The 16124-nt window shown below is 46.5% G+C and overlaps 1 protein-coding gene and 1 pseudogene across 8 annotated transcripts in view; both read left to right on the top strand.

The window, feature by feature from the left end:
• Positions 1 to 16124, top strand: part of ALPK1 (alpha kinase 1) — a 101957-nt gene that overhangs the window by 44664 nt on the left and 41169 nt on the right. For 7 of the 8 annotated variants that reach the window (XM_060186205.1, XM_060186206.1, XM_060186207.1 and 4 more), the window contains one exon: positions 2870 to 3024. In XM_060186205.1, the coding sequence (XP_060042188.1) occupies positions 2870 to 3024 (155 nt within the window). Of the gene's footprint in view, positions 1 to 2869; positions 3025 to 4428; positions 4663 to 10131; positions 10224 to 16124 lie in introns of those variants that run through there. The other variant, XM_060186210.1, reaches the window with a different exon arrangement.
• On the top strand, positions 6323 to 6865 carry LOC132536983 (large ribosomal subunit protein eL21-like; annotated as a pseudogene).

Below are 16124 nucleotides of genomic sequence, written 5' to 3'. Positions count from 1 at the left end.
TCCAAACCACACGGGGGACCCCCTACAACCTTGCCTGTCCCAGGGCTGCCCTGAAGAGTGGGTACTGAGAGGCTGGGTGGTGGCTCACATTACCATAAACAAGGAACAGGGCTTGAGCCTCCACTCCCCACCTGTGGGCAGGCGGTGGGGGGGGGTCTTCACAAACAGGGAAGCAGGGCTGCAGGTTTCTCTCTGTCTCTCTTTCTCTTATCTCCCCTACCCCTTTAAATTTCTCTCTATCCTAGCAAATAAAATAGAAAAAGAAGAAGAAGAAGAAGAAGAAGAAGAAGAAGAAGAAGAAGAAGAAGAAGAAGAAGAGGAGGAGGAGGAGGAGGAGGAGGAGGAAATGGCCACCAGGGTCAGGGAGAGGTGAATTCACAGTGTAGGCACTAAGCCCCAGCAATAATCCTGCTGGCAATAAAAATAAATAAGTAAATCTCTGTTTCTTTCTTTCTCTCTTTTGCATCCTGGGGACTCCGTGCCTTCTGGTTATTTTTCTTTTTTTCCACATTGAAGAAAAGAGAGAAGCACCTCAGTATCTCTCAGGCAAAGTGCTCCCATGTGGTGCTCAGGGCTCAAATGTAAGTTTATGCAGTTTCCTAGGTGAACGATTCCCCATTCTTACATAAAAAGTTTTGAAGTTTAGGTGTGGGCAGTGCACTGCCATGTGCAAGGACTCAGGATCAGGCCCCTGCTCCCCACCTGCAGGGAGGACACCTCATGAGTGGTAAAGCAGGTCTGCAGGTGTCTCTCTTTCTCCAGCCCTATCTCCCCTCCCCTCTCAAATTTCCTCTGTCCTGTCAAGTAAAATAGAAAGAAAAAAAGAAGGAAAACAAATGTCTGTCAGGAGCAATGAGTTTATAGCACAGGGACCAAGCCCCAACAATACCTCTGGTGGCAAAAAACTAAATTTAAAAGTTTTGAAATTTTTATGTCATTTTGTGCAGAGGCACAGAGAGAGGAGAGAGGGAGGGAGGGAGAGCCCTCAGCCTCAGTACCAAAGCATACTTCAGTGCCTTGAGGGCTGGACTCAACACTGGGTCATGAACATAACAAAACTGTGCACTATCCATTGAGCTGCCCTGCCAACCCCAAGATATTCTGGGTCTTGTTGGCATTTGTAGGGCAGTGGCTGCTTCATCGAGTCTTGAGAAAGGAAGGGCCAAGCACATGGTAGATGGAGGTGGGGATGCAGAAGCAGAGTGATGAGGTAGAAAGGAAATGACTACAAAGCAGGAAATAGATTTTAGCACCAACAGAATTTGGTGATGACTTGGATGGATTTGAGGAAGAAGAGAGAACAGAAAGTCCAGAATGGCTGCAGTGTCTAAGCCTTGGGTTTTAGTGGATAGTCCCCCCACCCCCATCAAAACAGATACTAGAAGGATCAAGTGATAGCTCTTCTAACAGAATGTGTGCCTTACTCCCAGGTTCAAACCTCAATACCACAAGAGTACTGTAGCACCCTGGGAAATTCCACAGATGGTGGAGCTGTTCTGTAGTGTCTCTCATCCTTAGTGTCTCTCTCTCTCTTTGCCTTTTTTTTTCTTTTTCTTTACTTTTTTTTTTTTTTTTGCCTCCAGGGTTATTGCTGGGGCTCAGTGCCTGTACCATGAATCCACTGCTCCTGGAGGCCATTTTCCCCCTTTTGTTGCCCTTGTTGTAGCCTTGTTGTGGTTATTATTGTTATTGTTGATGTCGTTCATTGTTGGATAAGACAGAGAGAGATGGAGAAAGGAGGGGAAGACAGAGAGAGGGAGAGAAAGACAGACACCTGCTTCACCGCCTGTGAAGTGACTCCCCGGCAGGTGGGGAGCCGGGGGCTCGAACCAGGATCCTTAACACTGGTCCTCGTGCTTTGCGCCACATGCGCTTAACCCGCTGTGCTACCGCCCGCCTTTTTTTTTTCTTTGCCTCTAGGGTTATTGCTGGGGCTCAGTGCTAGCACTATGAATCCACTGTTCCTGGTGTCCATTTTTTCCATTTTTATTTGACAGGACAGAGAAGTTGAGAAGGGAGGAGGAGATAGAGAGAGGAGCTGGGTGGTGGTGCACCAGGTTATGTGCACATAGTGTGAAGCACAAGGACCCCTGTAAGGATCCTGGTTCAAGCCCCTGGCTCCCCATCTGCAGGAGGGTGGCTTCACAGGGAGAAAAATGGAGCAAATAGCTTGATGGTTCTGCAAAAGACTTTTATGCCTGAGGCTCTGAGGTCCCAGTTTTCAATCTCCAGCACTGTCATAAACCAGAGCTGAGCAGGGCTCTGGGAGAAGAGAAAGGGGGCGGAGGGGGGGGGGAGGAAGGCAGGAGGAGAAGGGAGGGAGGAGAAAGAGAAAGGGGAGGAGAAGGAGGAAGAAAGCAGGGAAGGAGAGAGGAAGAAGGGAGAGAAAGATCCTCCTCTGGCTTCTATCTGCAGCACAAAACAAAGTAGGAAAGAGAGAACACAATAGAGGGAGTAAGAAAGGAAAAAAAATTACTTCCCATTTCCAGAGCATATGGAGCCTTCTAGAACACGGTTGGCTGCCCACTCAGAGTGGGGAACGGCTCCCCAATGTGACACAGTAGGCAGGGTGTCTCCCATTACTCTGGGGTCTGTGTTTCCTGTTGGTGTCTGTCCCCAGGGGGGGGACAGAGTGAAGGAGGGGGCACCTGCCACCCATGCTCTAGTCCTCTCTCACTTGAACTTGACAGGGAAAATAAGTTCTGCTCCAGTCCTCTCTTTGCCCCTTCCCACCTGCCCCCAAGACTGGAGCACCTCCCTTCCCCTCCTGTCCATGGAAGTGGGGAGGGGCAGGCGCCTCTCCCCAACCCCTGGGGTGCAGTCCTACATAACATCAGCCCTCTCCTCATCTGCCCTCTGCTTCTTGCAGCTGCCCTGCCTGCTGAGCTGAAGACACTGATCCAGGAGGCCAAAGCCATGGCATGGCCCTTCGTGCCTGAGAAGTGGCAGTACAAGCGGGCTGTGGGCCCCCAGGACAGAGTCAACCTTCAGGACGCTGTGGGCGCTGGGCTGCAGCCACTGCTGGTAGGAGACCAAGCTGGGGCCGGTGGACTGCCTGGAAGAGGCAGAGGGAGGAAACCCAGTGGACTGCCTGGAAGAGGTAGAGAAGGAAACCCAGTGGACTGCTTGGAAGAGACAGAGGGAGGAAACCCAATGGACTGCCTGGAAGAGGCAGAGGGAGGAAACCCAGTCAGGGAGGTCTGGGCAGGATGACGTGTTACCTGTCTGTCTATCTGTCTCTAGAGAACTGCACAGCTCTGTCTTATGGTGATGCTGGGGATTGAACCTGGGACCGCTGAACCTCAGGCACAAAAATCTTTGACATCATCACCTCTAAACTATTTTCCCCAACTCCAAAGGTTTCTCTCTCTCTCCCTCTCTCTGTGTGTGTGTGTGTGTGTGTTTCTTCCTTCATTCTTTTGACAAAATCACAGCGTTTATTGTGGTGATTGCTCAATTCTTTTTTATATTTTATGTATTTACTGTATAGAGACAGAAATTGAGAGTGGAGGGGGAGATAGAGAGAAAGAGAGAGAGAGACTTGCAGTACTACTTCTCCACTTAGGAAACTTCCCCACTTGCAGATGGGCTCTGGGAACTTGAACGGGGGTCCTTGCTCATTGTAATGTGTGTGTGGGCTGGTGTGCCGCTGCCCAGCCTCTGCTGTTTAACTCTTAGGTTGCCTCACACTTTTTTATTGTGTCAGCCCCCGGGGGCACAATGGTCAGACCACTCTAATTCATCAACAGGGAGGATGGTGGCATCAGTCCTCAGAATTCCTTCAGAATCTGAGCGGCCTCTTACCCCTCTACTTGTCAACAACCCTGCCTGGCTTTTAATAGTTAGATTTGACTAGAGCCAGGTGGCTGGGTTTCAGTATCAGTTTATGTGATTCTGTCTTTACGCTCTCTCTCCCTCTCTCCACCCCCCACCTCATGTTCACACACACACACACACACACACACACACACACACACACACACTCATACATACACTCAAGACTAGCATTCAATAAAAATAAAGTTGGGAGAGCACATAAAAAAAAAAATCTTGAGAGCTGGCCTTTTTAGTTGTGTCTTCCCACAGTTTTTGTTGTTGTTGTTTGTTTGTTTTGTTTTGTGCCTGCCAAAGGAATTTGCACCTTGAATGAATTCTCCCATCCTGTCCTGGGTTTCCCCACTTCATTTTAAAAATTACCATTCCTTCTTTCCTTCCCTATACACAAGGTAAAAAAAAAAAAAAAAAAAAAAAAGACAGCATTCCAGATTGGAAGCCCAGTGTCTATAAGTTTGGTCCTATGGACCAGATGAGAGCTGGCACACAGGACTTAGAAAGAAAGCGGGGAGGGGAGAGAAGGGGAAGAGAGGAGAGGAGAGGAGAGGAGAGGAGAGGAGAGGAGAGGAGAGGAGAGGAGAGGAGAGGAGAGGAGAGGAGAGGAGAGGAGAAGAGAGGAGAGGAGAGGAAAAGGGGAGAGGGCTGTGTCTTGTAGGAAGCCTACAGAAATAGCATCTCCTTCACCTCATCCTGGATGGAACCTGAAGTCATCACATTAAGTGCGATAAACCAGAAAGAGAAGGATGGAGACCAGTTGATCTCTCATATAGGTGGAACTTAAGAAGCAAGGACAGAAAGGAAAACTACAAGTGAAACTTGGACTGGGTGGTGTGTATTGCACCAAAGTAAAGGACATTGGGGAAGGAGGCCAAGGAGGGGCTTGAGGGTGCAGCTTTGGGGTCCCAGTATAGGATGTGGAAAAGGAGAAGGGGAGGAGAAAAAGGGAGGGGAAGAGGACTGAGGAGGAGGAGAAAAAAGGAAGGAGGAAGAGGAGGAGGAACCAGGTCCAAAACAACTACTTCTCGTCAAGTGGTGAAATCCAAACTTTTCATCACTTTATTCCCTTTGGGCAACTTGGTCCAGAAAAACGTGTGTGTGTGTGTGTGTGTGTGTGTGTGTGTGTGTGTGTGTTGCTGAGCTCCCTGTTCCTAGCTGCCTCCCCACCCCTCCAGAAAAACGTGTGTGTATGTGTGTGTGTGTGTGTGTGTTGCTGAGCTCCCTGTTCCTAGCTGCCTCCCCACCCCTCCAGAAAAACGTGTGTGTGTGTGTGTGTGTGTGTTGCTGAGCTCCCTGTTCCTAGCTGCCTCCCCACCCCACCCCACACTCCTGTAGTCTCCTACCCCCTCCCACACCCCCAGCCTTCTTCTCTCCTCTCCTCTGACCACACAGAACTGGCCGGTTGGGCGCCCTTCTTTCCCAGAAAAAGCAACTGCATCTTGTGACCCAAAGCTAGGAAGGATAGGAGATGAATTTGGGGCGATCCCCAGGTAGAGGAACCCATTCTGAGACACCCCAGTGATTGATCTCAGGAACATCTGTTGATCCCCGCAGCTGCCAGTGAAGCCAGCCAGCCACAGGGTCACAGGCAGGAGGGCCCCCAAGTCCCCACTGTGTGCCAACCGGCCACAACCCAAGGCCACCCTGCACCAGCACCCTGGCTCCCTCTGAGCACACTCTGTCCCCACAGCCTGGCCTGGCAGCTTTGAAGTGTGGCTCCATGCACCCCTGCCCTGTGTGCTTTGGCGTCATTGTGCACTGGGAGATGGAAGAGAGAGAGAGAGATTGCTTGGGAGTGGGGGGTGTTTTCCCTTTCATTGTCTCTTCCTTGACATTTAGACCCCATATTATTATTGTGAGGGAGCTGGCCAGGGTCCCAGGGGAGTCTCATCCTGCCCCCCCAACACACACCCAGGGCCAGTATTAGAGACACCTTCTTGAAAGAATTACGCGAGACTTGGTGACCAGGTGTGCCAAGCTCAAACTTCTTTTTTTTTTTTTTTATTTACTTATTTCTTTTCTTTTTTTTTTTCTTTTTTTTATTTAAATTTTTTATTTAAGAAAGGATTAGTGAACAAAAGCATAAGGTAGGAGGGGTACAACTCCACACAATTCCCAACACCCAATCCCCATAACCCACCTCCTCCCATGGTAGCTTTCCCATTCTCTATCCCTCTGGGAGCATGGACCCAGGGTCGTTGAGGGTTGCAGAAGGTAGAAGGTCTGGCTTCTGTAATTGCTTCCCCGAAGCTCAAACTTCTTACACAGGGCAAGCTTCTTCAGTCGTGAGGCGATGCTATGGTGGTCCTCCTCCTCCTCCTCTTCCTCCTCTCTTTCCTTTTCCCTCTATCTCCTCATCTTCCTCAAAACTTCTTAGACTGGGTTTGGTGTATTGCACCAAAGCAAAGGACTCTGGGGTCTTCCAAAGGTCAGGAAGGGGGTTGGAGATGGGGAGGCTCTGGGGTCCTGGTGCAGGATGGTGGAATAGAACCCAAGATGGGGCTTTCGGCCGGAGCAACCATCTTCCAGTAAATTGCCAAGATGACTAACACAAAGGGAAAAAGGAGAGGAACACGCTATATGTTCTCTAGGCCTTTTAGAAAACATGGAGTTGTTCCTTTGGCCACATATATGCGGATCTATAAGAAAGGTGATATTGTAGATATAAAGGGAATGGGCACTGTTCAAAAAGGAAGGCCCCACAAATGTTACCATGGCAAAACTGGAAGAGTCTACAATGTTACCCAGCATGCTGTTGGCATTGTTGTAAACAAACAAGTCAAGGGCAAGATTCTTGCCAAGAGAATTAATGTTCGTATTGAGCATATTAAGCACTCTAAGAGCAGAGACAGCTTCTTGAAACGTGTGGAGGAAAATGATCAGAAAAAAAAGGAAGCCAAAGAGAAGGGGACTTGGGTTCAACTGAAGCGCCAAGGCTGCTCCACCCAGAGAAGCACACTTTGTGAGAACCAATGGAAAGGAACCAGAGCTGCTGGAACCCATTCCTTAGGAATTCATGGCATGGTCAATATAAAAACTTAATAAAATGGGAGTCGGGCTGTAGCGCAGCAGGTTAAGCGCAGGTGGTGCAAAGCACAAGGACCGGCATAAGGATCCCGGTTCGAACCCCGGCTCCCCACCTGCAGGGGAGTCGCTTCACAGGTGGTGAAGCAGGTCTGCAGGTGTCTATCTTTCTCTCCCCCTCTCTGTCTTCCCCTCCTCTCTCCGTTTCTCTCTGTCCTATCCAACAACGACGACAATAATAACTACAACAATAAAACAACAATGGCAACAAAAGGGAATAAATAAAATATTAAAAAAAAAATTAAAAAAAAAAAACTTAATAAAATATCAGAACTTTAAAAAAAAAAAAAAAAAAAGAACCCAAGATGGGAATGATTCACCTGTCCTGGGATGAGAAATTGCACCCGTGTGCCAACAATGGTCCTATAAACACTAGCCCCCCAATAAAATGATAAAAATTAAAACATGTACACACACACACACACGAGAGAGGGATACAGAACTATGCAGTCACGAAAACACTGACAGAAATATTTTATGTACATAATAAATTAATATGTTCTTATTAATATATTAATATGATATATAGTATTATAGTTTATTGTTTTAATATACATAGAAAAACAATGAACATTAAAGGAAATGGGTAAACTAATAAATTTCTTTGTTTTTAACAATTTATTTTTTTAGTATTTTATTTATTATTGGAGAGAGACAAATATTTAAAGGATAGGGGAGATAGAGAGGGAAAGAGACAGAGAGACACCTACAGTCCTGCTTCACCCCTCTTGAAGCTTCACCCTTGCAGGTGGGGACAGGACGTTTAAGCCCGAGTTTGTGCACTTGGCAACATGTAGCCTATCTGGTGTGCCACCACCCAGACCATTTTTAATTTTTTTATTTACTTAATTACACACACATAGACAGACAGGCAGACTACAGCACCAAACTTTCCTTCAATGCAGTAAGAACCAGACTCAAATAAATAGATAATAGGCTGGGGGCCAGGTGGTGGCATACCTGGTTAACTACAGTGTGCAAGGACCCAGGTTCAAGCCCCTGGTCCCCCCCCCCTGCAGGGGAGAAGCTTCACGAGTGGTGAAGCAGGGCTACAGGTAGGTGTCTCTCTGTCTCTTTCCCCCTCTACCTCCTCAGTCCCCTCTCAATTTCTCTCTGTCTCTGTCCAATAATAAACAAAAATAAAAAGTAATAAAATAAAGGGTGGAGGGTAGATAACATAGTGGTTATGCAAAGAGACTTTCATGCCTGAGGCTCCAAAGCCCCAGGTTCAATCCCCCGCACCATCATAAGGCAGAGCTAAACAGTGCTCTGGTAAAAATAAATAAATAAATAAATAAATAATAAAATAAATAGATGATAGGCTGGATTAATGGATGCCTGGATAGATGATAAAAAGGATGGATGACACAAGGACCAGATAAGGATCCCGGTTCAAGCCCCTGGCTCCCCACCTGCAGGGGAGTCGCTTCATGGGTGGTGAAGCAGGTCTGCAGGTATCTGTCTTTCTCTCTCCCCCTCTCTGTCTTCCCCTCCTCTCTCAGTTTCTCTCTGCTCTATCCAACATCAGCGATATCAATAAAACAACAAGGGCAACAAAAGGGAATAAATAAATAAATAGTTAAAAAAATAAAAAACTAAAGGATGGATAGATAGATTAGGTCAGTAGGTGATAGAAGAATATCTAGCTGAAAGAGATGGATGATAGGATGGTTGAATAAATGGATAGATAGATGGATGGATAGATAGATAGCATGCATAGATTAAATATATACATACATAATAGCATTGATAGATGATAGATAGACAGACAGATGGGGACAGATGGATAGCACAGAGGGACATGAGTATCTTATAAAGTACCTAATACAAATTCTAAGCAGTGACACCTAAATAAATCTGGACAAACATTTGCATTAAAGTAGTGGGATCCTCAGCTACTTTTTTTTAACTTATAATTTTTTTATTTTTTATTTTTTTTATTTAAGAAAGGAGACATTAACAAAACTGTAGGATAGGAGGGGTACAACTCCACACCATTCCCACCACCCAGTCTCCATATCCCATCCCCTCCCCTGATAGCTTTCCCCTTCTCTATCCCTCTGGGAGCATGGACCCAGGGTCGTTGTGGGATGCAGAAGGTGGAAGAAGGTCTGGCTTCTGTAATTGCTTCCCCGCTGAACATGGGCGTTGACTCAGCTACTTTTATTCTTTTCATTTCTTTGAGTCTTCACAATGGACAGCTCCCAACCTCTATCAAAAAGAAAAGGGGGGAGAGAGAGAGATAGAGAGAGAGAGAGAAAAGGATGATCTGCTGAACACTTTCCCACAGGTCCAGGTAGGATCAAAAGCTTCACACACCTAAGCTTCTCACACTGCCCCAGGGCGAGCAGGAATCCTGACTCTCCTTTCTCAACAGCGGAGGACCTGGGTCCTTTCATCAGCTGGCAGACCCGGCATCTCACTGAAAAAGCACAGGAAGCACAAAGTTCTTGTCCCCACACCTTTTCTCTTCCCATTCAGTAGCCTTAAGTGAGCTAAGTGGCAGTTTCCTCTTGTTTTGGGGGGGGTGGGTTTTTTGAACTCCCACCCATGCTTGTGTGCACACACACGAAGCATATATGCACATATGCATGCAAAGAACTGGTGAATTTGTGAAAACTCATTTATTTCTTTATCAGATGGTAGTAATCAAAGCTGCAGGGAAATTTTAAAGGCTTCTGTTTCACAGCTCAGGAGGTGGCACAGAGAATAAGCATTAGACTCTTAAGCATAAGGTCCTGAGTTCAATCCTTGATGTCACATGTACCAGAGTGATGATCTGGTGTTCTCTCCCTCTGTCTCTCTCTAACAAATAAATCTAACAAAAGAAGAAAAGAAATTATGGAGGAAAGGAAGAGAGAAAGGAAGGAAGGAAGGAAGGAAGGAAGGAAAGAAAAAAAGAAGGAAAGAAAGAAAGAAAGAAAGAAAAAGAAAGGAGGGAGGAAGGTAGGAAAGAAAGGGAAAAGGAAGGAAGGAAGGAGATTCTATTTCAAACCCATGGCTTGTCAAGTGGGGAAAATGAAATCCAGAGACAGTAAAAGGACCAGGACACTCACTGTCCCTGATTCTGAGCCTGGCGTGGCCCCCCAAATCTTAGCTTATTGTTTGTTTTGAATTGCCACCAGGGTTATCACTAGGGCTCCGTGCTGGCACTATGAATCCACCACTCCTTTGGCTATTTTATGTTTTGGCTTGTCTTTCTATTTTGTTTGATAGAGACAGAGAAATCCAGAGGGGGAGGGCAAGAAAGAGAGAGATAGAGACACCTGCAGACCTGCTTCACCACTCATGAAGTGTCCCCAATGCAGGTAAGGAGTAGGGGCTTGAACCCTGATCCTTGTCCATGGTAACTTCTGTGCTCTACTGGGTACACCCAGCATTCGGCCCCTCCCCCCAAGTCTTTGTAAGCCCACCCTTGCCGCAGGGCTGCACAGAGCTGGTGGCCTCCCTCCCTGGCATAATTACCCCCTGCAGCCCCAGACCTGCCTCCTGCTGGTGCCACTGGTCTTTTGTGCTGAGCACAGTTCTTCTGCAAGTTGGCACCCCCTCAGTCCCAGTGCCCAGTGCCTCAGAGCTTGAGCCTCCTCCGCCGGGTGTGGCGGTGCCCCCTTTTGATGAAGGGCCAGAAACAAAGGCTCAGATGCCTCCCAAATGACTTTCATGTAGTATAAGGGGGAACCGGCTTCCCAAAGAATGGAGGCCGAGGAGGACAAATATTAGCCCCGAGGCCTGTGTATGGCCAGACGGTGAGGGGGAGCGTGATTAAATTCACTGGGGATTTAAAACCCCCACTCTCAAATGTGCTGCCAAAAACTGCCCCTCTGAATGTGGGCCTTTCAAGTGTCGATGGGAGAGAAATTAAAACAGTGACTCGTCCTTAAAATTCTACCAGCGAAATTCTGGTTGCCACAGAACCAGGCCTGTGAGCTCTCCCTTTGAAGGAGGCTGACCCGATGGCACGGGTTTCGTGTCTCCCTGTAATGAGGCCCGAGGCTGAGCCAAGTCTTGGGGGGCGGGGGCGGGGGCGGTGGGCTGGGCGGGTAGTTCCAGCAGCCCCCGATGCCGAGGATGAACAGGCAGGCAGACAAAAGCGGGCAGTGGCTTTCAGCATGCTGCCGTTCCTGGGGAGGTGTTTATCCACTCCCGCAGTAACATTGCCTGCCATCGCCTGCCGCATCTGACAGACCCAGACAAAAAGGGGTCCAGACGAGAATCGAGAATACTCTCCCCAGGTGTGTGTGTGTGTGAGTTGTGTGTGTGTGTGTGTGTGTGTGTGTGTGTGTGTGTGTGTGTGTCTGAAAATATCTGACACCCTCTGCTAGGTTGAGCCAGAGCAAAGAGTCAATTGTCATCAGCAGATGAAAAAGAAAAGATTTATTTTAATGTAGTTATTAATGAAAGAGCATCACTCAGGTACATGTGCTGCCAAGGATGGAACCCTGGAACCCAAGCCTTTGAGCCCAACACTTTGTTCACTGTACCATGTGCTTCTAAAGGTATCATTTTGATGATAACCTTGGAAAAAAGTTGGGGTTCCTTTGTTTTTTGCTTTTGCTTATTTGAGAGGCAGACAGTGAAAGAGAGCATTACTCAGGCATACCCAATGCCGGGAGTTACATTTGGAATCTCATGTGTGCCAGTCCTGCCAGGTTACCAAAAGAATAAGATTTATGGGGAGTCGGGCAGTAGCGCAGTGGGTTAAGCACAAGTTGGCGCAAAGCACAAGGACCGGTGTAAGGATAACTGGTTTGAGCCCTTGGCTCCCCACCTGCAGGGGAGTCACTTCACAGGCTGTGAAGCAGGTCTGCAGGTGTCTGTCTCTCCCCCTCTCTGTCTTCCCCTCCTCTCTCCATTTCTCTCTGTCCTATCCAACAACATAACACTAATGATAACTACAACAATAAAACAACAAGGGCAACAAAAGGGAATAAATAAATAAATATTTTTTAAAAAAGAATAAGATTTATTCTCCTCTTGGGGACCGGGCAGTGGCATACCCAGTTAAGTGCACATAGTACTAAGCACAAGGACCTGCACAAGGATCTGGGTTCCAGCCCCTGTTCCCCACCTGCAAGGAAGGCGGGCGCTTCACAACTGGTGAAGCAGGTCTGCAGTTGTCTCTTCCTCTCTCCCTCTCTCTCTCCCCCGCCTCTCTCAGTTTCTCTCTGTCCTATCCAATAAAGTAGAAAAAGTGGCCGCCAGGAGCAGTGGATTCATAGTGCCAGCACCGAGCCCCAGTGATAACCCCAGAGGCAAAAGATAAAAAATAAAATAAAGATTTATCCTCCTTTTCTTTGTCAGGCGAGGTGTTTGAGAGAACCTGAGCAACCATCCCAGGTAACACTGTGAAGCCAGGTGATCTGAGACCAACTCCCATGTCTCCCACTCCCCTTTACCCACACCTTCTCCTCCCCTTCACATGAAGAAACCACCATTCCTGTGTATAAGCCCAGCTGCCCTCACCCCCATGGACAGAGATGAGGAAATGTTCATGCTTAATACGTTCAGTGATACTTAGACTCAGTCCTTTCTTCTTTCGGCTGTGTTTGTCCAGAGGAAAAGATAAGTGTGTATTATCTCACTAATCCATGAATTCTTATTTTTTTATTGGGGGTGGAGCAGGTGGTGGCACACCTGGTTGAGCACACACATTACAATGTGAAAGGACCCAGGTTCAAGCCCCAGGTCCCCACCTGCAGGGTGAAAGCTTCACAAGTGGTGAAGCAGGGTTGCAGGTATCTCTTTCCCTCTCTATCTCCCTCTCCCCTCTCAGTTTCTCTCTGTCTCTATCCAATAGTAAATAAATTTAAAAAAATTTTTTTGTTTATTCCATTAATATAAAAACTTTTTTAAAAAAATTATTTTATTTTATTTTTTTTTATATTTATTTATTCCCTTTTGTTGTCCTTGTAGTTTTGTTGTAGTTATTGATGTGGTGATTGTTGGATAGGACAGAGAGAAACGGAGAGAGGAGGGGAAGACAGAGAGGGGGAGAGAAAGACAGACACCTGCAGGCATGCTTCACCGCCTGTGAAGCAAATTCCCTGCAGGTGGGGAGCCGGAGGCTCGAACCGGGATCCTTCCTCTAGTCACTTGTGCTTAACCTGCTGTGCTACCGCCGGACTCCCAATATAAAAACTTTTGATCAGACACCTGATAAACACTTACTGGTCTGTGTAAGTGCTTTCTGTATTGCTATGTTTTGTATATTTCTCCAGCATAGACATTTAAGAATAAGACAAAGATGAGAGTCGGGCGGTAGCAAAGCAGATTAAGTGTACATGGCGCAAAGCGCAAGAATCAGCAGAAGGATCCCGGTTCGAGCCCCGGCTCCCCACCTGCAGGGAAGTTACTTCACAAGCGGTGAAGCAGGTCTACAGGTGTCTATCTTTCTCTCTCCCTCTCTGTCTTCCCCTCCTCTCTCCATTTCTCTCTGTCCTATCCAACAACAATGATGACAATAATAATAACTACAACAATAAAACAACAAGGGCAAAAAAAGGGAATAAATAAATATTTAAAATAAAGAATAAGACAAAGATTCAATGAATATCTTTAAATGGTTTTTTAAATGGCATCATTGGCATGAGAAGCTTTCCATACAGGCTAAGATTGTGACTGAATGTGTTTAATTAGGTTTTTTTTTTGTTGTTGTTGTTTTCTTTAAGTCTTGGCTTGTTGCTGTGCTTTGAAGATATGACGGCTACAGTTCTTTTCAATACTTGGTCTTAATGGGTAAAGTTGCTGAGAATAATGATGTTGCATAGATACGCAGAGCCAAATAAAAGGGGCCTTCGTGAATATGGATTCACACCTCTCATATTGCAAGCCGCTCCCAGTTAATTATGAAAAAAATCATGTCTTGAAATCCAGCTAATAAGTTTTTTTTTCCCCAATTCAAGGATGTCAAAACCCATTCACACCTTTCACCTAGGAGATTTCTAGCTAGGTTAGAAGTTTCCCTTCTGTGCACTCTTTCATGTTTTTTTTTTTTTTTTAGTGCAGAAATCACAATAATGAAAACACTTCTGGAGGTGGTGCAGTGGCTAAGGCATGAGGTCCTGAGTTCAATCTCCGGTAGCACATGTACCAGAGTGATATCTGGTTCTCTCTCTCTCTCTCTCTCTTCTATCTTTCTCATTAAATAAATATTTAATTTTTATTTAAATAATAAATATTTAATAATAAATATTTTAATATTTAATAATAAATATTTAAATAATAAATATTTAATTTCTCATTAAATAAATACAATCTTTAAAAAAGAAAAAGAAAAGAAAACTCAAGTTTTGAAAGAGCTTAGCCTTGAGGTTTCCATAGCCTTTCTCTCTCTCTCATTACAATTTACTTACAGAGCTGATTTGTTGGTGGCCAAGAAGATAACTCAGACAGGGACCTTATGCCTGAGGTTCCTGGTTCTAAACCTGGGGCTGTATGTACTGGAGTGGGGCCCTGATTTCTCTCCCTTTCTTTCTCTCTCTCCTTCTCAATGTGAAACATACTCTCTCTAATAACAACAACAATTATATATATATAATTAGAGCATGGCCCATTCTACCGGAAGCCCATTTGCCTCGTTTTTTGTATAGTGGGGAATGTTCCCCGCTTCTTCAGTCTCCCTCTAGTAACTGTTCTAACAGGCATCTGAAAGAGCAACCAGCTAAACCCTGAAACTTTTTCTCTTTATTTGCCATGTAAAGACTGAGAGCTAGATATATTTCTTTCACGGATATTAGGTGGCGGCGGGCAGTGGTGCACCTGATTAAGTGCACCTGTCACGGATACTGACAACACTGTTCATCTAGGCATGAGTTGTTCAGGCACTGTCCCTGAAGTGTGACTCTGACCCTGGACAGTCTTGTCAGGTAGGAATCTAACAGTTCTGGGCCAGCAAGATAGCTGACCTGGTAGCACACCTGGTTTGCCATGTCCCCACATGGGTTCCAGCTTAGACCGCACTGCACTGGGAGAAACTTACCTTTGCCTCTAGGCAAACACAGCTGAAAGAAGAAAGGACTGAATCCAAGTATCTTTCCCTTTCTCCCTCTGTCTCTGCCTTTCTCTTTCTCTCCCTATATACACATATATATTCATATGTGTCTGAAAAAAAATCAACCCTGAGGGGCCTGACTGTAGCACAGCGGGACAGCGGGTTAAGCACACATGGGCGAGGCGCAAGGACTGACATTAAGGATTTGGTTCGAGTCCCCAGCTCCCCACTTGCAGGGGGGTCACTTCACAAGTGGTGAAGCAGGTCTACAGATGTCTGTCTTTCTCTCCCCCTCTGTCTTCCCCTCCTCTCTCGATTTCTGTCTGTCTTATACAACAACGACGACAGCAGTAACAACAACAATAATAACTACAACAACGATAAATAACAAGGGCAAGAAAAGGGGGAAAAAATAGCCTCCAGGAGCAGTGGATTCATAGTGCAGGCACCGAGCCCCAGCAACAGCCCTGGAGGCAAAAAAAAAAAAAAAAAAAAAAGTCAACCTTGAATGGTAAAGCCCCAATGATCATCAGAAAAAAAAAATGTAAAAAGGAATATAAAAATTTGGGGCATAGGTTGGGCAATGGTGTACCCAGTTGAGCACATGCTACCATGTGCAAGGACCCAGATTCAAGCCCCCCACTCCCCACCTGCAGAGGAGAAGCTCCGGCACTGCTCCACCACTCATGAAGGTGGAGACTGGTAGGTCTAAACCCAGGTCCTCATATATGGTGACGTGCACTCTACTGAGTATGTCACCACCCATTTCCATTCCCGCTCATATACATATATTTATCCTACATAGCAAGAAAGGGGAGGGGAGAGACAGGGAGAGGAGAGAGAGCTGTCACAGCAACAGAGCCTCTTCAGGTGTTGTGGCGCCTCCCACATGGTGCCTGAGCTCAAGCCTATCCTGTGCACGTGGCAGGGTGTGCACCCTTCCTGTTGAGCTGTCCTAACACCAGAATCTTCATGTAAACACAGTCACTCCATAAGCCAAACACAATTTTGCCAGCGATCCCCTTCAGCTAGCCCAAGGGGGGGGGGGGAACAAGAACAAAAGTCCCGCTTCTTGCAAGGACCCAGCTTCAAGACCCTGCTCCCCACGTGCAAGGGGAAAGCTTCACGAGAGGTGAGGCAGGGCTGCAGGTGTCTGTCTTTCTCTCTTCCTCTATCTCCTCTTCCCTTCCCCTTCTCAACTGCTTTGTGTCCTATCAAG

This window comes from Erinaceus europaeus, chromosome 2 (genome assembly GCF_950295315.1).
Source record: "Erinaceus europaeus chromosome 2, mEriEur2.1, whole genome shotgun sequence".
Lineage (NCBI taxonomy): Eukaryota > Metazoa > Chordata > Mammalia > Eulipotyphla > Erinaceidae > Erinaceus > Erinaceus europaeus.
The sequence above is the reverse complement of the archived record's forward strand: the minus strand, read 5'-3'. Positions and strand labels throughout refer to the sequence as shown.